This window comes from Coregonus clupeaformis, chromosome 36 (genome assembly GCF_020615455.1).
Source record: "Coregonus clupeaformis isolate EN_2021a chromosome 36, ASM2061545v1, whole genome shotgun sequence".
Taxonomy (NCBI): Eukaryota; Metazoa; Chordata; class Actinopteri; order Salmoniformes; family Salmonidae; genus Coregonus; species Coregonus clupeaformis.
The window spans coordinates 38,742,200-38,761,835 of record NC_059227.1 but is presented as its reverse complement, the minus strand read 5'-3'; the positions used below and the strand labels follow the sequence as shown (position 1 = coordinate 38,761,835).

Below are 19,636 nucleotides of genomic sequence, written 5' to 3'. Positions count from 1 at the left end.
AATTCAACCTGTACAAGCTAGTCTCTAACAGTAATCAAACAATGCTGAACCAGAAAATGTGTCATACCGAATTGCTCAGAGCGCAATGAAACAGATTCCTTGAAGATGTTGTCACTCTGGGTCTTCAGAAACCCCAGCTGGGTGTTGATCCCAGTGCTGGCCTGCCATAGACAGCACAGTTTTAGGTTATCAAGTGAAAATCACTGTACACTAGCCTAAATATATGATATGTAGCTAATTGCGCATTTCAGACAACCTACATCCTTAGCTCTTGTTGCTAAATCCATTGTTGTCAGTCCAGTGATGTTGGCCTCTTCGATATACTGGACTATGTTGTTGTACACATTGGCTGCAACCAGAGCCTTCTGCACAAATCCATTGGCATCACTTCGTTTCAGATTACTAGGTGAAAAGAAACATACAACAAAATCAGTGTCTGGTTAGAATATTTGTAAAGCATTGAGGATAAGGCCTACTTTTAACTGGTACCACTACTGTACATTAAAGGGTGGCCTTTCATTTGTGCTTCAAGTAATGTGTGACTGAGTGTTGATCAGTGTTGGATAAACATGTTCAGTGGTGGTTTTGTTTCTTAAATGTGGTGTCCATTATAATGGAGTACAGGATATTCAAGTGTAGTCGTGTTTAGTAGTTGGTTGGTTCTACAATGTGATGTGCATTTATAATGGACTAAGGAGGATAGTGTATTGTTTAGAGTGATGCCGTGATGAGATCACTACTATGTAACATCACTACTACTCACTACTCCAGCTCATCCGCTTGACTCTGGAGGTCCTCTGCGCGGTCCTGGGCTCTTTGGACCAGGTCTCTGTCTGCCAGGGACAGCGCCTCAGTCTTCTCCTGCAGCCGCTTGCTTGCGCCATCGATCGCAGCGTGGTACTCAGTCACGTTCTACACAGACACAGACCCCATTCCAGGACTTAACTGACAATGTTACCTCTGAATTATTCTATTTCCCCACTGAGTAACCCAATAGAGAGGCAATTGACTTAAATGGGAATTGTTCAAAGACGCAATGGCTTTTTAGATCCAAAGCCATTCAAAAAATAAGTCTCTCATTTTGGCTGTCTGTTAAATTAGTTATGGATTCATACTCTTAAGTGCATGGACCAGTACATGGGACTCTCCCTGTCAGGCCATATTCAACACATGAACTGAAACGTTGCAATCCATCATAATTACATGATGACCTCATTGAGGGGGTCCAAAACACAAAGCTTTCAGGCATAGCAGGTTAATAGTGACTATGGTGTGTACAGTCTTGGAAGAAAAGAGCTCTCTAGAACCTGAAAGGGTTCTCCGGCTGTCCTCATAGGATAACCCTTTGAAGAACCCTTTTTGGTTCCAAGTAGAACTGTTTTGGTTCCAGGTAGAATACTTTTGGGTTCCATGTAGAACCATTTCCACAGAGGATTCTACATGGAACCAAAAAGGGTTCTCCTATGGGGACACCCAAAACACCCTTTTGGAAGCCTTTTTCCTAAGAGTGTACAGGCCGAGAACAGGCCTTACCTGCACAAGGAGATCCATCTCTGGCACAGTATTTTCAGTGTCCACTATAAGGTCTTTAGCCATCTGCAAGGTGTCATTCACAGCTTTGTAGTTCTCTATCAGCTCCTGCTGCTTGGCCTGGGAGAGAGAGTGGACAGGATTAGTGAATACTCTGAGTACTGTATGCTAGCCTGATGTTCAGTCATATATTTCTGTTTATAGTACCAAAATATACATTGTGTAGAGAGTACAGGTTATGTATCTCTCCCATATCATAAAAGTACATAAATCATAAGTAGAATACTTTCAAATGTCAAATGAAAGCTGCAAGCCTAATTGATGCAGAACATCAACATTTAATTTATAGGACTCCCTTTAACAACTTGTGTTTTGCCCTAAAGAGGCAAGAGAGAGATGTGTTTACAGCAGTTATGAGTATGGTACAGAAACACTCTCTTTCCCCCATAGTAACCCTGGCTGTGTTTCTCTTGCCATGACTCATGTTGACTAATCTGCTGTGGAAAGAAAGAGCCACAGATTATGGTAGGCCTCCTGTTTGGACAGTACACCATTCATGGAATTGATTTTCAGCTAGCTCCAGCCTTCACTGCAGCAGCTGGTTGCTCCTAGCTCCAGCCTTCACTGCAGCAGCTGGTTGCGCCTAGCTCCAGGCTCCACTGCAGCACAACCACAATGGGCCCATAATGTCAATTTGGGCATGACAACAGGGCCAGTTTGTGTGTTAAATTAGAATCGCAATCCCTCAGGATTTCACACCATAATGAATAGGAACAATAGGCCTGTTGTATTGTATTTGGGATCTATAAACTTTATGGAAAATCTTTCAGTTGTCTAACTAGCCTCATGCCTCTGTCACGCCCTGGCTCGGGGGACTCTTAAATGTTGAGCCAGGGTGTGGAGTTTCTGTTACATTTTCTATGCTTTTGTTCTAGATCGTTTATATCTATGTTGGCCAGGGTGGTTCCCAATCAGAGACAGCTGTAGCTCGTTGGCATGTTACTTTGTGGGATCTTGTTCTGTAAGGTTTTTGTGTATAACCTAGGACTTCACGTATCGTTTCGTTTGTTGTTTTGGTTCGTGTGTGTACTAAATAAAGAATGTACGCTTATCACTCTGCGCCTTGGTCCGTCTCTTCATCAGTCAAAGATCGTGACAGCCTCAGACTGAGGAAACGTTAAGGAGCTGTACAAAATTACTGTACACATGATAACCCATTAAATGACAAGCAGCTGTGGGTATTCAACTCTAAGGGGCATATCCTCTTAATATGGGCTATGGGGTTATGATTGTGTTGTGCAGCAATGTATCTACCCCACACTTTGTGCCTCCTAACAATCCCTAACAGCTGTTTCTGTGTTACTGTTCTCTACTACTAAATACCATGGGTAATTGAGTTCTCAGGCAGGCTTTGGGAACAACTACAATCCACATACTGTATGGCAGAGAGAGAATATCTGGTATATTCCTTTGCAGGAGCAGGACAGTTGTTTTCCAGTGATAAAGTCAAGCTGAACTCCTGCAACATTCAGAGGGAAGATAAAGGCAGACGGCACTGATCTCTTTAGCAGGGCGCTATCAGAGTGAGCTGTGGTAATGAAACCATGCTGACAAACACAGAGAGCCAGGGAGTCAGGCAAGCAGTGAGCCAGGGAGTCAGACAAGCAGTGAGCCAGGGAGTCAGACAAGCAGAGAGCCAGGGAGTCAGACAAGCAGAGAGCCAGGGAGTCAGACAAGCAGAGAGCCAGGGAGTCAGACAAGCAGAGAGCCAGGGAGTCAGGCAAGCAGTAGGGGAAGTATAAAGTCAGTCAGCCAGAGAGTCAGAGGGCCAGGCAGTCAGAGAGGCTGGCAGTCAGGGAGTCTGGGAGTCGGCTAGGGGCATTTGGGGAGGCAGGAGGAGAGGCTCCAGGCGGCACGCTCTGGGCCAAGCTGACCCCAGTGTCGTGGGAAGTTACCTCACTCCTCTGGAATTTGACGGTGTTGGCTTTGTTCATGTCCTCAGTCTCCTGGACAGTGTTGGCAGCCTTCTGGAGGATCTCCTGGGCCTCAGAGAGCTTGTTGGTGAAGCGGGAGAGCACCTCCCGTACCGGGGCCACGCGGCTGTCCGTACTGATCAGGTTCTTATCCAGTTGACGCATGCGTCTAAGGACTGGACAACACACACATTTGTAAATACACAGGACCACAAAGCTTGTCTCTACCTCTCCATTATAACGTGTCTATAGCATGTGTGTTTCTTTGTGTAGATGTGTCTGTGTGTGAGTGTGTGCGTTTTTTCTCACGGTCGTGGGCCTCGGTGGACTCATCGGTGGCAATGGGCTCTCGTGGAGAAAGGTCCAGTTTCTTCATCCAGGCCACCATGCCCTCGGCCATAGCTGTCTTCTGTCTGATGATCTCTGGGTCCAGGTCCTGATGGACACTGTACAGCTCCCAGTCACTGATCATCTCTATGAGACACAAACACGACACAGAGCGCAGGGTGAAGGAAGGCTGGGATATGGCTCTGGGATATGACTGAGGCTCCACTACCAAAAGCACCCTCATAAACAAGGGCTGATAAATGGATGACAGTAGGAAATACAGCAAAGGTGATTTGGATTTAAATCTTAAGGCAAGGCGAGATTAAAAAGTAATTGGATATCATATATCAATATTTATACCTAGAAGCATTATGAATAATGGGGGAGGTGTACGGTACTCAAAGAGGCATAGTAGTGTATCTTTAGCAGGCTTAACAATACCTTCAATCAGCACGTTGAGGGTGGTGAGGTTAGTGGTCAGCTCGTCAGCCAGAGTGACACTCTCTATTGTGTCTTCATCCACTCTTTCCCCCAAGAACTTCACTGCACTCTCCTGGCCCACAGCAAACACCACACAGATCAATGACATAGTTAAGACATGACAAACACCACAGAACACAAAAATCAATGACACATTCTGGACACTACCACTACAAGCTCAACTAAAACAGATGTGATGGCTCTGAGAGGTAAGCTAACTGAACTGTATAACCATAGTCTCTCGTGACAGACGTTAACATTAAAATGCTAAATCGAGTAGTGGGAGATTTGGTTCTGGATGCACCAAGTCTGGAACCAACAGCTTCTACCCCCAAGCCATAAGACTGCTAAATAGTTAACCAAATAGCTACCTGGACAATCTGCATTGACCCTTTTTGCACTCTTGACTCAGTACTGGTACTTCCTGTATATAGCCAAGTTATTGTACTCATTGTGTTTTTATTCCTCATGTTATTATTTTTTATATTTTTCTATTATTTCAATTTTTTTCTCTCTGCATTGTTGGGAAGAACCTGTAAGCATTTCACTGTTAGTCTACACCGGTTGTTTACGAAGCATGCAATATTTTTTTTTGAGTTAGTATGAATGAACTATATGTTGGTTTTTGTATTTGGACTTTATTTAACCTCCAGAGAAATGTGAAAGGAGGGAGGAAGAGGAGTGTGAGTGAGTTAGATGAGTGATGAAGGTGTCCTCTTACCGTCTCTGCCAGATGGTTGATGTCTAAGAGTAGAGCAGCACTGGCCCCCTCCAGCTGCCCTGTCTGGGTCCTCATCAGAGCTGACTTATTCCTCCAGTTCACAAACTGAGTCTGGAAACGAAACATAGGGGTAATGGGATACACTTACACAATACTATTACAATACAGTAAATGCATGTTAGGATTGAGAGAAGAAAATTGTGTGATTCGCACAGTACAATGGTTGTTGTATTGGTTGGTTAGTTGTTTTTTTGGTTGGTTGGTTGGTGTATGATATTTGCCAATATCCTTTGTCAGACTTTGTCGTAGAAAAAGGTAGTTAAGCTGCTTATTTATCTTGTTTAAATCAGAATGAACTGATAATACAGGTGTGTATAAACATCTTGAGTCCCAACTATATCAGCGTGAGCAGAAAGAGAGGTTGTACTGTACCTGCAGACGTTGGGCAGTGTAGTTGTAGTACTTGAGCCTGTCGTTGGCTGCAGCCCCAGTGGAGATGTTCAACACACTGACCCTCATCTGGTCCAGCGTCTTATTGGACAACCTCAGGTCACCAATCAGGTGCCAGATACACTCATCACAACCTGATGGGAGGGAGGAGCCAAATGATGACGCAAATTATTTGTGTGTAATTTCCCCAACATCACATCATGCTAAAATCCAACACAAAGGGTTGTTTAAGATTAACTGAAACATTCATTTTGATTTCTAACCAGACCCACTTACTGATGTTGCAGAGATTGATCGTGGCGGCTTCAGGGAGACACTCCCCAGTGTGCATGTCACAGTGGCTGCTAGCACAGTCACATTCTGGAGTGAAGAAACAGACACACACTCATGCACTTCATATAGCTACAGTTGATTACATGTCTAGTTCTATTTATCGAGTTGAATGCTTTATCAGCCGGACATAGGAGAGTCAGTCTTAGTACAAATACCAAATATATAATGGAACCTATGGTGGGTCTTTTGACTTGGGAGGAGTGCTGCTGTACATCTGCAGTGCGGTTCCCTGGTTCTCTATATTGTGGCTGTAGGATGGATTGATGGTTCTGGCAGCTCAGCAGATAAATGAGGACTAGGCGGGCGGTGATGTCAGAGGAAAGTCGGCTGCTAGATGCAGTCAGTGCCTGTGGCCGTGTGCAGATGCGTACAGATGGTCCCAGGGGTTGCAGATCACAGCAGATGCCTCCCTGACATCATATATGAGTGGGTGTGGGAATGGTGGACTGGCTTGCTAGCTACAGAAAAACGTTATCTGTTCTTAATTTGACCAACTGGTCTGGGTGGTTAGCAAGATTAGACAGACACGGTACTTACTTTGACACCCTGAGGGGCCGTAGTTCCAGTGGTCTGGGAGGCAACGCTCGCAGTATCGGCCTCCGGCCCCTGGTTGGCACTGGCAGCTGTGGGTCAGAGGATGACAGGTGGGCCGGAGACCGGCAGGTCCACAGTCACACCTCTGGCAGCCCTGACAGTTATTGAAACCTGTGTGGCCCTCCTAAAGCACACAATGGACATACAGTATGTTAGACATTTGGTTGTTGTTGTTGTTGTTGTTATTCACAGTAGCCTGAATGATTTTGTCTGCTTTCTTCTTATTGTCTGCTTTACTGAGCATATCTGTTCTCATGAAAAGCTGTCCAACAGTGTGATTGTGTGACCACATGGTTGTAAGGCTGGCTCCTTGATAAGGCCCTTGAGCATCTCACCTCACATTGGTCACAGAGTTGGCCGGTGACACCAGGCTTACAGTGACACGTCCCTGTCCTGTCATCACACGAAGCTGTTCCACACTTACTGCACTCGCACGCTGTAACACAGGACGCACTCATAGCTAATACAGCACGGGTCAAATAATCATGACATTGCCACAATGAAAAAGGTTATTTCTGTCCAAGCAAAGCCCTAAAATACAAATGAAAATCATGCAATAGATTGTGATGTAGACTGGGATTTTTCCCATTTCTACAGTTGTATTCTTCATAGTTTTCTACAAGTGAGCTAGAGCTGGACTTATCTCATACAGACAGCAACTACAAGTTCATATTTGGTAAACATGCACCACTTTTCCATGACTCTATTCTTACACTGATGTGCACATGGCGTAAGATAATACACAGGCCATGGTTGTCTGTGTTGTACTGTACTGTCTCAGAGGCAGGAATTCTCACTACCCAGCCTGCCCAACTGTGTAAACATACAAAATAGACCTTCCCGTATTTCGTTTCAGATAGAGCCTTGTGATTGACTTATGTCTATATGAGCAAAACAAGGGGAAATTGTTAGAGCTCTATTGAAGACAAATCCATAGTAAGTCCTTAACCCCAAGAGCAACGTCAAAGCAGCGTTCAAATCCAGAATTGAGCATGGCAATTGACTGGATATAGCTTCACTATCCAAACAAGTGGGGATCATTGTCAGACATCATATGAATATCTATTTTTCCCTTGGATGTTTTTACATGGGTAGTCTGCATTGACAGAAGAGTTGACCGGACTTATTCCTTTTAGCTCCTATTGGAGCAAAGGGCCTCAGTAGCATAAGTAATGTCTAAAAGTACTCTTGGCAAGCACCTCTGCAGTTCTTGGCACTGATGGCGTCGCCGTAGAAACCCGGGGCACACCGTTCACAGTTGGCTCCGGCCGTGTCCCCCCAGCAATTCTGACAGAAGCCGGTCACGTTGTGGCACTCATTGAAGATGTGGTTGGGGTCTGAGTTACCGTTACAGTCACAACTCTTACAGGAGTCACCGATCACCATGGGGTTGCCGTAGAAACCTGGAGCACATCTGGGTGAGGAAGATGGAAGGTGATTGCCAATGATTGTTTGACTTAGAATTACTTATCACTTACCCTTAAACATCATTGTTATATGAAAGCATTTCTAAATATTTACTGTTCAGGTTGATAATCTGTCCGGAAAATAAATAAAATAGTGAAATTGTAAGAGCTTTATTTGTGTCTATATGAGCTGATTTAGGATAATGAGTGTAATTGCTCCCATGGTGAAGTTAACTCATGGTGTTGGCCAAGGTTCTGTCAGCACTGACCTCTCACAGTAATGTCCAGCATAGCCCTCTAGGCACTTGCATCGTAGGATGTTACTGCTTCTGTCACAATGCTCTGCGAAGCTGGCCGGACACATAGCGGAAAGAATGTCAGTTAGTGAGCTCTGCCCACCAACACACAGGCCTCTCCCTGCACGGCCTGCACAACAGTAGGGTCTGGATGGACGGATGCTATAGCTTACTTGTTGGAGGGGCTAGAGAGGGGACAGGCGCACGGCCGGCAGGAGTGTCGTCCATATGTGGAGACGTCAGGCATGTATCCATCCTCACATATTTCACAGAAATCCCCAGTGGTGTGGTCCTGACATGACTGCATGGTAAAGAGTGAAATATAGTTTAAATCTATTACTGATATGATAGTAGATGGTAATCTAGAGACTAGAAGTAGTCCCCATGGTGTAATTAAGCAATAAAGCACGAGGGGGTGTGGTATATGGCCAATATACCACAGCTAAGGGCTTTCTTAGCACGATGCAACGCGGAGTGCCTGGATACAGCCCTTAGCCATGGTATATTGGCTATATACCACAAACTCCCAAGGTGCCTTATTGCTATTATAAACTGGTTACCAACGTAATTAGAGCAGTACAAACAAATGTTTTGTCATACCCATGGTATACGGTCTGATATACCATGGCTGTCAGCCAATCAGTATTCAGGGCTCGAACCACCCAGTTTATAATAAGTATTAATAAAGGGGATGGATGTAGTACTTACTATACAAACACCTGTGATATCTTCACAAGTTTCTGAATGGGCTTTGCAGTTACATGGTAGGCATTTTTTCTGGTTACTGAGGAAATATCCTTTTGCACACACCTAGGGAGAGGGAACATGAACGAGCTCTTTAAAACAGAGTACAGTTTGCCCCTGAATCTGATCTAGAATTAGAAATACATTTGACCAGAGATATGGTTCCTGACATTAATGCCAAGTTGCTAACGGGGCACTTTATAATAATAATAATAATAACTTTATCATTCAACAAGGCACTTTATCATTCCACCTTATGTTATTTTTAGTATTACATTGTTATTGATGACTGCACTGTTAGGTTTAGAGCTTGCAAGAAAGGCATTTCACTGTACTTGTGCACATTACATTAAAACTTGAAACAACAGCAATTTCAGAAAGTACAGCACCTGGAATCGTTTTGGCAAGGCTGGATTAAGTTGTCCGTCATAAATGGGATACAACGGTCCCCTGCTTTTCACAATATCTCTTATCAAACACACTCACATTCCTTCATAAAAAAGGTGCTCTCTTATTTAGCTACTCTAATATGTGACAATAAAGCACAGTACTTGACTAAGACAAAATTATGACATTATTGGATACTTGCATACTGCTTATAATCGTTCTCAGTCATTCACAGAATGTTACTTACAGAACTCTCATGCCCAATTCACTCTGCCACTTGTTCTGTAAGGCAGTTTCCTAATGTAGTGAACCCCCCCCCACAGATCCCTTTGATCTTCAGTCACCCCCCATTCAAAGAGTGTTCTGATCCTACAATACTACTCTGTTCACATTGGCCTGCTGTAAGAATGCAATGTTTTCCCCCTTGTGTCATCCAGTCAGTGGAACATGTATGCTGTGTCCAAAGTGGCAGGCACAAATACATCTCAAACATTCCAGAGATATGCTCCCAGTTGTGATGCATAATACCCCTTGATTTATTTGCTTGCAGGCCGTGAGTCAAAGAAATGTCTCTCCAGTGAACTCATGTGAAACATCCTGTGAACAGCAGTGCTTTCATGGCCGGAGCAGATTTTTCCTGGAGCACCTTCCTTCCTGTGGCATTCCTGACCTATAGTACACACTGTAAATGAGGCCTATACATCATATGGTTATGATGTTATATGATGTCCTGGTTATGGACTACAGGTCAGTTCAATCGATTCTACTGACCTTCTGTGCCCACACATATGTTTGCATTACAACTGATGACATACTATAGAGTAGGTGTTATAATCTATGCAAGGCATAATGTAAAATTATCTGAATGGGTCCTGAACAGTAAGCAGTCTAGAGATCCATATCACAAATGAGGCCATTGGACAATGATTCTATTGCACTACAGAATGCTAGTCCACTCAGAGAGTCTTATTGGTTGCTGACAGTGCTGAATAATTACACTTCATTGCTAATGACTTAGAATGATTAGCTGTGTGACATCCTGTGATGGGTCAAACAGCTGGACGATGCAACCACAACCAGACCCATGGGACAAGAGGTTCCTGGGAAAGATGGAGCAGAAACAGCAGATGGGATAGTGTGGGACAGGCTGTGTCCCAAATGGCACCCAATGCAACTTGGCATTAATGTCGGAAACCCTCTCTCTGGTCAAACAATCCACCATTGTTCCTGTACCCAAAAAAGCAAAGGTAACTGAACTAAATGACTATTGCCCCGTAGCACTCACTTCTGTCATCATGAAGTGCTTTGAGAGGCTAGTTAAGGAACATATCACCTCCACCTTACCCGACACCCTAGACCCACTACAATTTGTATACCGCCCCAACAGATCCACGGATAACGCAATCATCATCGCACTGCACACTGCCCTATCCCATCTGGACAAGAGGAATACCTATGTGAGAATGCTGTTCATCGACTACAGCTCAGCCTTCAACAGCATAGTGCCCTCCAAGCTCATCACTAAGCTATGGGGCCCTAGGTCTGAACCCCACCCTGTGCAACTGGATCCTGGACCGACCCCAGGTGGTGAAGGTAGGCAACAACACCTCCACTACGCTGATCCTCAACACAGGGGCCCCACAAGTGTGCGTGCTCAGCCCCCTCCTGTACACCCTGTTCACCCATGACTGTGTGGCCCTGGGGGAGTGGTGCCAGGAAAATAACCTCTCCCTCAACGTCAACAAAATGAAGGAGCTGATCGTGGACTCCAGGTGACAGCAGAGAGAGCACGCCCCCATCCACATCGACGGGGCCATAGTGGAGAGGGTGAAAAGCCTCGGCGTGCACATCACTGACAACTTGAAATGGTCCATCCACGCAGACAGTGTGGTGAAGAAGGTGCAACAGTGCCTCTTCAACCTCAGGAGGCTAAAGAAATTTGGCTTGGCCCCTAAGACCCTCACAAACTTCAACAGATGCACCATTGCGAGCATCCTGTCGGGCTTTATCACTGCCTGGTATGGCAATTGCACCGTCGGCAACCGCAGGGCTCTCCAGAGGGTGGTGCTGTCAGCCCAACGCATCACCGGGGGCACACTGCCTGCCCTCCAGGACATCTACAGCACCCGGTGTCACAGGAAGGCCAAGAAGATCATCAAGTACCTCAGCCACCCGAGCCACGGCCTGTTCACCCCGCTACCATCTAGAAGGAGGAGACAGTACAGGTGCATCAAAGCTGGAACCGAGAGACAGAAGCTGTTTTTCAATCTCCAGGCCATCAGACTGTTAAATAGTCACCACTAGCCGGCCTCCGCTCAGTACCCTGCCCTGAACTTAGCCACTGTTACTAGCCGGCTACCACCCGGTACTCTACCCTGCACATAGTCATTGAACACTGGTCACTTTACATACTATTTTACCCACTTCATATGTACAGTGGGGAGAACAAGTATTTGATACACTGCTGATTTTGCAGGTTTTCATACTTACAAAGCACGTAGAGGTCTGTAATTTTTATCATAGGTACACTTCAACTGTGAGAGACGGAATCTAAAACAAAAATCCAGAAAATCACATTGTATGATTTTTAAGTAATTAATTTGCATTTTATTGCATGACATAAGTATTTGATACATCAGAAAAGCAGAACTTAATATTTGGTACAGAAACCTTTGTTTGCAATTACAGAGATCATACGTTTCCTGTAGGTCTTGACCAGGTTTGCACACACTGCAGCAGGGATTTTGGCCCACTCCTCCATACAGACCTTCTCCAGATCCTTCAGGTTTCGGGGCTGTCGCTGGGCAAAACGGACTTTCAGCTCCCTCCAAAGATGTTCTATTGGGTTCAGGTCTGGAGACTGGCTAGGCCACTCCAGGACCTTGAGATGCTTCTTACGGAGCCACTTCTTAGTTGCCCTGGCTGTGTGTTTCGGGTCGTTGTCATGCTGGAAGACCCAGCCACGACCCATCTTCAATGCTCTTATTGAGGGAAGGAGGTTGTTGGCCAAGATCTCGCGATACATGGCCCCATCCATCCTCCCCTCAATACGGTGCTGTCGTCCTGTCCCCTTTGCAGAAAAGCATCCCCAAAGAATGATGTTTCTACCTCCATGCTTCACGGTTGGGATGGTGTTCTTGGGGTTGTACTCATCCTTCTTCTTCCTCCAAACACGGCGAGTGGAGTTTATACCAAAAAGCTATATTTTTGTCTCATCAGACCACATGACCTTCTCCCATTCCTCCTCTGGATCATCCAGATGGTCATTGGCAAACTTCAGACGGGCCTGGACATGTGCTGGCTTGAGCAGGGGGACCTTGCATGCGCTGCAGGATTTTAATCCATGACGGCGTAGTGTGTTACTAATGGTTTTCTTTCAGACTGTGGTCCCAGCTCTCTTCAGGTCATTGATCAGGTCCTGCCGTGTAGTTCTGGGCTGATCCCTCACCTTCCTCATGATCATTGATGCCCCACGAGGTGAGATCTTGCATGGAGCCCCAGACCGAGGGTGATTGACCGTCATCTTGAACTTCTTCTATTTTCTAATAATTGCGCCAACAGTTGTTGCCTTCTCACCAAGCCGCTTGCCTATTGTCCTGTAGCCCATCCCAGCCTTGTGCAGGTCTACAATTTTATCCCTGATGTCCTTACACAGCTCTCTGGTCTTGGCCATTGTGGAGAGGTTGGAGTCTGTTTGATTGAGTGTGTGGACAGGTGTCTTTTATACAGGTAACGAGTTCAAACAGGTGCAGTTAATACAGGTAATGAGTGGAGAACAGGAGGGCTTAAAGAAAAACTAACAGGTCTGTGAGAGCCGGAATTCTTACTGGTTGGTAGGTGATCAAATACTTATGTCATGCAATAAAATGCAAATTAATTACTTAAAAATCATACAATGTGATTTTCTGGATTTTTGTTTTAGATTCCGTCTCTCACAGTTGAAGTGTACCTATGATAAATATTACAGACCTCTACATGCTTTGTAAGTAGGAAAACCTGCAAAATCGGCAGTGTATCAAATGCTTGTTCTCCCCACTGTATATACTGTATTCTGGTCAAGGCTCATCCTATATAACTACTACTGTACACACCTTTTCTATTCATATACTGTCCATAATGTCTATACACACCATCATATACATGTATATTTATATTCCAGACTCTGACATTGCTCGTTCTGATATTTCTCAATATTTTCTAAATTCCTTTCTTTTTCTTTTTTGGATTTATGTGTATTTATTTGTATTATTGCACTGTTCGAGCTGGAAAAAACATAAGCATTTCGCTGCACCTGCGATAACATCTGCAAAATATGTGTACGCGACCAATAAAATTGGATTTTATTTAGATTTTATTACCCTATGGTGCACTACTTTTGACCACCAGGGCCAAAACAGTAGGGCTCCGGTCAAAAGTAGTGCACTATATATAACAGGGAATAGGGTGCCATTTGGGACTTAGCCTTTAGAAGTGTGAAGTATACAACCCAGCAGCCGTTGCACCATGAAGGTGGTCCTCTGTAGCTCAGCTGGTAGAGCACGGCGCTTGTAACGCCAAGGTAGTGGGTTCGATCCCCAGGACCACCCATACACAAAAATGTATGCACGCATGACTGTAAGTCGCTTTGGATAAAAGCGTCTGCTAAATGGCATATTAAGTAATTAATTATTATTAATGTAATATCTAACTACATTATTTCCTGTTCGTTTAGACCACAATGAGTCTCATTCAAATATAATTTTGTTCAGAATTAAAACACCAAACCCCAATTTTCTGGTACTGTTTCCCCTGGGTATAGGGAGTAATCCTGTGATATAGAAAATTAATCCCTCAATAATATTTTACAGCATGGTGAATGCTCTAATCCGCTCCTAAATGGCATGAACATTGAAACAATTCACATCTGTAGCCTTCTGGTCCCCTATAAATGTCCTCTGTAATGTGAGCTATTTCTGAACTATTTCTCTGTGCGCCCACTACTGTAGAGAACAAAGATGACATTCACCATGTAGTATAGCCTTTCTCTGTTTCATGTGCAGCAGCATGTCCCAAAGACTATGTCACTGTGCTCCACTTCTAAAAGGACTGAACCTCAAATGGTATGGGCAATTCTACGTTAACAGAGTGATGCTGAGACTCAGATTTTTCACACTCCTTGTGCTCAGAGTTTAATGTTTTGTTTAACTTTGCAATCATTTTTTGGCATACATTTTAAAGTGAAAAATCTGAGTCTCAGCATCACTCTGTTATCGTGGAATTGTCCGTACGCATTTATCATTAGCTGTTCATATCATGTGTTCAGAAGTGCTATACGTTATGTAGCCTACATGAGACTAAGCATGAGTCTGCCTCTATCTCTGCCTCTGGGACAGGGCTGAATAAATACAGTGGGTCTCGGCTCAGGCAGAAAAACAAGAATTGGCTCCAAACAAGAGTTCAGTCCAAAGTCAACATCTTCTCAGGTCTGAGGCTGTGGCAGACTCGCTCTCTCTGCAATAGGAACAACAAACCCTGTGCCCCCCTCTCCCTCCCTGCCGGCACCCACTCCTCCTCACAATAAGATGCAGATAGCTTATTGACTTTGGCCCTAGTGAAGGCTTCAGTCTCTGGCTTAGTGGTAAACTCCTCGGAAGATACTGAGGATGGGAAAGGGGCCTGGCTGGGTCATGTGAATCTCATCATAATCCAATAACAGAGCAGAGACTATATGTCTGCAGTGGAGAGGCCTCTATCTCCTCATGGGACTCTGCTATTAGAATGCTCATGTACACAGAAGAAGTAAACAATTTCACAAGAGGCAGAAGATCGTCAATTCTAAATTTAGACACTGGGGGATCTGCTCCCTGCCCCCCTCCACCCACCCCCTCCCTGCCTTAAATTCAGCAAACAACAAATAAATATAGCTATTCAATTCATTGTTCTGTGACTTCTTACACAATGCAAAGTAGTTAACAACATTTACATTAGTCTCGCTCTGGGCACATTGTTTTGCCTGTGTGTCCCTGAGATAGAAGGCCTCTCTCTAAGATAGATGGCCATTCTTTGGGCCCCCATTGGCCCCCAAACAGGAAATATCTGCCTGTACCCAGTCTACTCACTATAAATGTGTCAGCAGCATGTCCTGTATTGTTTCTCATGCCCTTTCTACCCGCTGTGTTCCCTCTATTTGTGTTGCTCAACACTTGGCAGCTGGTTCCCATTAGGGCTCTACCGGGGGCCAGCGGGGGCCTCCACAAACACCCCAACCCCAGGCAGAACACAGAGTTGAGACGCAGCACTGTGGCCAGAGTGCGGCGCTAGAGATATGGATCCACACAGCAAGATCCTCTCACACCCAAACCACCCCAGCACTTCACAAAAAAGTCTAAGAGGCATACTGACTGATTACAAATCTCTCTCTCTTGCAGTGACTATCAAAACCCATTAGAGTTTAGCTAAAGAAGCATTCAGCACAGTTCATGGACATAATATCCAATGTGACCGTCTGATTCAGTCATGTGGAAAAGGTGATGTGGAAAAGTTTGCAACAACAACAGGTCCTCTGTATTTAGCTGTGATAAGGAACTGGAAGCCTGCTGTGCATCCTGTACCAGCCAAGCAGAGGAAAAACAAAATGTCTGGTCTTACTTTCATCACCGACTGCTGTTCCCAATGTAAACCAATGGAAGTCGCTGGGCAGACGATCCCTGAGAGGACGATGGAGAGTAGAAGGCAGAGGCAGGGCAGAGCTCTAGTAGCAGACATGTCTGTGTATAAGTCCAGTGGAGCACTGCTCCCTCTCACTCTCTGTCTCTTCCTGTCCTGTCTGTAGTGAAGTCTCTCTGCGACACAGGCAGCTCTCTCTCTCCCTCGCTCTGCAGCACCCGTTGGTTTAACTTTTCCACTGGTCCGAGCTCCAGACACGGTGCAAGCGCCAGTCCTATAAAACAAATTGTGTGCACTTCCTCTCAATTTCCTCCTATGCCTCCCCCAGCGGACCTGCCTCCCCAAAGCCTGAACTTAAATCACATTCAGATGGGAAGTCTGGAGAGGGAGAGAGAGAGGGGGGAGCAATAAAAATGGAGAGAAAATTAGAGATCAACAGGGTGCACTAGACTAGTGTGTATATCCGACAGACAGGCAGACAGGCAGACAGTGTAGTCATCCAGATGGCATATCTCCCTCTGGCAGTCACATTGAGTGTTGTTGGGTAGCAGACGTCTCCGTTTGCAGGGTCCCTCAATGGCACCCTTTCACCTTGGGGGGGCTGAGCAGCAGACACCAACCCCACTCAGAGCCCTCCCTCCCCCTCTGGTCCACTGGTCCAGGCAGAGAGGGTGGCCGGGATAAGCCTCAGCACTACGTCTGCAGTGCAGGAGAAAAAAAAGCTGCCCCCCACCCCACCTCTTCACACTTATCCCCCTCCCTGGCTGGTGCTGCCCCTCTGTTTTTCTTTACACAGGTCAGACTGTCAAAGAAGGTGATACATTTATGAAAACTGTGTTAAGGCCAGGATGGTTCCCCCACCAGTAAGGAGGCCAGTGACTGACTGACTGAGTGCTACTTTCAGCCATAAAGGAAGTATTGTCAAAGTTCAACGCTGTGTACTCTAAGATCAAAGTATAGTGTCTGTGTCGCGGCATTCAGCTACAAGAGCATTAGTGAGGTCGGGCACTGATGTTGGGTAATTAGGACTGGCTCACAGTCAGCGTTCCAATTCATCCCAAAAGGTGTTCGATGGGGTTGAGGTCAGGGCTCTGTGCAGGCCAGTCAAGTTCTTCCACACCGATCTTGACCAACCATTTCTGTGTGGACCTCGCTTTGTGCACGGGAACATTGTCATGCTGAAAGAGGAAAGGGCCTTCCCCAAACTGTTACCACAAAGTTGGAAGCATAGAATCGTCTAGAATGTAATTGTATGACTGTAGCATTAAGATTTCCCTTCATTGGAACTAAGGAGCTTAGCCTGAACCATGAAAAACAGCCCCAGACCAATATTCCTCCTCCACCAAACTTTACAGTTGGCACTATGCATTGGGGCAGGTAGCGTTTTCCTGGCATCCGCCAAACCCAGATTTGTCCGGCGGACTGACAGATGGTAAAGCGTGATGAATCACTCCAGAGAACGCGTTTCCACTGCTCTGGAGTCCAATGGCGGCGAGCTTTACACTACTCCAGCCGACACTTGGCATTGCGCATAGTGATCTTAAGCTTGTGTGCAGCTGCTCGGCCATGGAAACCCATTTCATGAAGCTCCCAATGAACAGTTATTGTGCTGACGTTGCTTCCAGAGGCAGTTTGGAACTCGGTAGTGATTGTTGCAATTGAGGACAGACGATTTTTACGCACAACGCGCTTCAGCACTCGGCGGTCCCGTTCTGTGAGCTTGTGTGGCCTACCACTTCGCGGCTGAGCCGTTGTTGCTTCTAGACGTTTCCACTTCACAGTAACAGCATTTACAGTTGACTTGGGTAGCTCTAGCAGGGCAGAAATGTGACGAACTGACTTGTTGGAAAGGTGGCATCCTATGACGCTGCTACGTTGAAAGTCACGGAGCTCTCCAGTAAGGCCATTCTACTGCCAATGTTTGTCTATGGAGATTGCATGGATGTGAGCTCGATTTTATACACCTGTCAGGAACGGGTGTGGCTGAAATAGCCAAATCCACTAATGTGACGGGGTGTCCACATACTTTGGTATATATAGTGTATGTCTCGGATGATCAATAAACAGGCCGTCACATTCCACTGATGCATATTAGGAATGTTCCTTTTAATTCTGCCTTCCTTCCATGCAAGAGCAAAACAAGACCACAATAACATGTCCGTTACCACTTCTACTTCAATGGAACGCATCAGAGGAGATCAAACGTCAACCTTTATAATATGCATAGGAATTCTCTCTCTCACACACTAACACACAGCACACACATTGCCTTATGTACAGCCTGGCCTCAGGAGTAACAACTGTGCTAGCCTCACACAGTATACCATCACTCCAACCTGGCCAACCATGTAGCAGGAATCCACCCAGTTGCTGTCCAGTTTGGGGCTCCTGCCTTTCACCCACACCAGGTCTCCTGATGTAAAATGTTGCCCCCTCACATGCACATCATACACCCCAGTAGAAGGATTGGCAGATTTGCTTAAGAGTCTTGGTAATGCCGAAATGTCCTACACCAGGGTGTCCTTGGTGTAGCTCCAGCACTTCTTCTCTCAGGACGTCTGGGACCACAAACTGCCAACGAGCCTCTCCTGAGGCTGATTCCAACCAGCTTATTTCCACCCCAGGCCACTGTGACCACAGTCCCCTCACAGTGGGTGACTGCTTCACCACCTCATCACAGGGGGGCTACGTCCTTCCTCCACCCAGCAAATCACCATCTGTAGGTCGGGATCAGCCTGGTGTTGTTCCAGCCACCGTCAGTGTCTGCTGGCAGCAATGCCCGATACACATGGCCTTTGGACAGATGTCGCTCTGCTTCTCGAGCATCTGTGCGCTCACAATGCTTGACACAGCCTGGACAGTGCATCAGCATTGATGCAGTGATTCTCCCCGGCATGGTGAACGATGGTGTACTGGAAAGCCTGCAGCTGCTCTGTCCAGCGGGTCACTTACCCCTCAGGTTCTTTAAAGTAGAGAAGCCACTTCAAAGCTGCGTGTTCTGTTCGGATGACGAAGGGCAGGTCACAGAGGTGGCGGCAGAGGTGATGAGTCCACTACTGCCAGGAGTTCTCGGTGAGTGATGCAGTAGTTCCTCTCTGCCTTGTTGAAGGTATGGTTATAGTATGCCACTACCCGCTCACCCTCAGGGGTGACCTGCGACAGGACTGCTCCCAGCCCCTTACCACTGGCATTGGTATCCAGGACGAACTGTCTCTGTGGGTCTGAGGCAATGAGGACGGGGGCTTCACAAAGGGCCTTTTCCAGGGCTTCAAAGGCAACCTGATGCGCTTGGTTCCACTGGAAGTCATTCTCTTTCTTCAGGAGCCAGTTCAGAGGAGCAGCCACAGTTGAGAAGCCTGCCACAAACCTCCTGCAGTATTGGGCTAGGCCGAAGAATGCCCATACTTGGTGGATGTCTCTCGGGGTAGGCCAGTGCTGTACTGCAGCGACTTTGTCCCCATTGTTTTGAGGCCCTCACTGTTCACTCTGTGGACGAGGAATGTGACCTCCCTTTTCAGCAGGCAACACTTTTCAGGGTGCAGCTTGAGTCCTGCGGCACAGATCCTCTCCAAGACCTCCCTCAGCGCCTCGAAGGCAGCATCAAAGTCCAGCCCATGTGCCAGCACATTGTCCAGGTACACAGACAGTGTTCAGGGAGCATGCCAGCCAGTACTTTCTCCATCAGCCGTTCAAACATTGCTGGGGCGTCGCATAGTCCGAACTGCCACAGCCCCTTCCCTGTGGTGAAGG

The 19,636-nt window shown here is 46.1% G+C and overlaps 1 protein-coding gene across 3 annotated transcripts in view; it reads right to left on the bottom strand.

Annotated features, from left to right (window-relative positions):
- LOC121552085 (laminin subunit alpha-4) overlaps positions 1 to 16,499 on the bottom strand; it is a 35,134-nt gene extending 18,635 nt beyond the window's left edge. Inside the window, exons 1-17 of one of the 3 annotated variants that reach the window (XR_006657893.1) lie at positions 15,869 to 16,499; positions 8,819 to 8,920; positions 8,284 to 8,411; positions 8,084 to 8,164; positions 7,608 to 7,822; positions 6,744 to 6,844; positions 6,352 to 6,532; positions 5,758 to 5,841; positions 5,464 to 5,615; positions 5,032 to 5,142; positions 4,272 to 4,383; positions 3,813 to 3,977; positions 3,486 to 3,679; positions 1,534 to 1,650; positions 764 to 912; positions 261 to 402; positions 68 to 161 (exon numbers count right to left, since the gene is read on the bottom strand). Coding sequence is in view for 2 of the 3 variants with exons in the window: in XM_041864788.2 (XP_041720722.2) it covers positions 68 to 161; positions 261 to 402; positions 764 to 912; positions 1,534 to 1,650; positions 3,486 to 3,679; positions 3,813 to 3,977; positions 4,272 to 4,383; positions 5,032 to 5,142; positions 5,464 to 5,615; positions 5,758 to 5,841; positions 6,352 to 6,532; positions 6,744 to 6,844; positions 7,608 to 7,822; positions 8,084 to 8,164; positions 8,284 to 8,411; positions 8,819 to 8,920; positions 15,869 to 15,985 (2,245 nt within the window). In the remaining variant the exon portion in view is untranslated. The remainder of the gene's footprint in view (positions 1 to 67; positions 162 to 260; positions 403 to 763; positions 913 to 1,533; positions 1,651 to 3,485; positions 3,680 to 3,812; positions 3,978 to 4,271; positions 4,384 to 5,031; positions 5,143 to 5,463; positions 5,616 to 5,757; positions 5,842 to 6,351; positions 6,533 to 6,743; positions 6,845 to 7,607; positions 7,823 to 8,083; positions 8,165 to 8,283; positions 8,412 to 8,818; positions 8,921 to 15,868) is intronic. The other 2 variants (XM_041864788.2, XM_045211412.1) reach the window with 2 other exon arrangements.
- Positions 16,500 to 19,636: the final 3,137 nt, after the last annotated feature.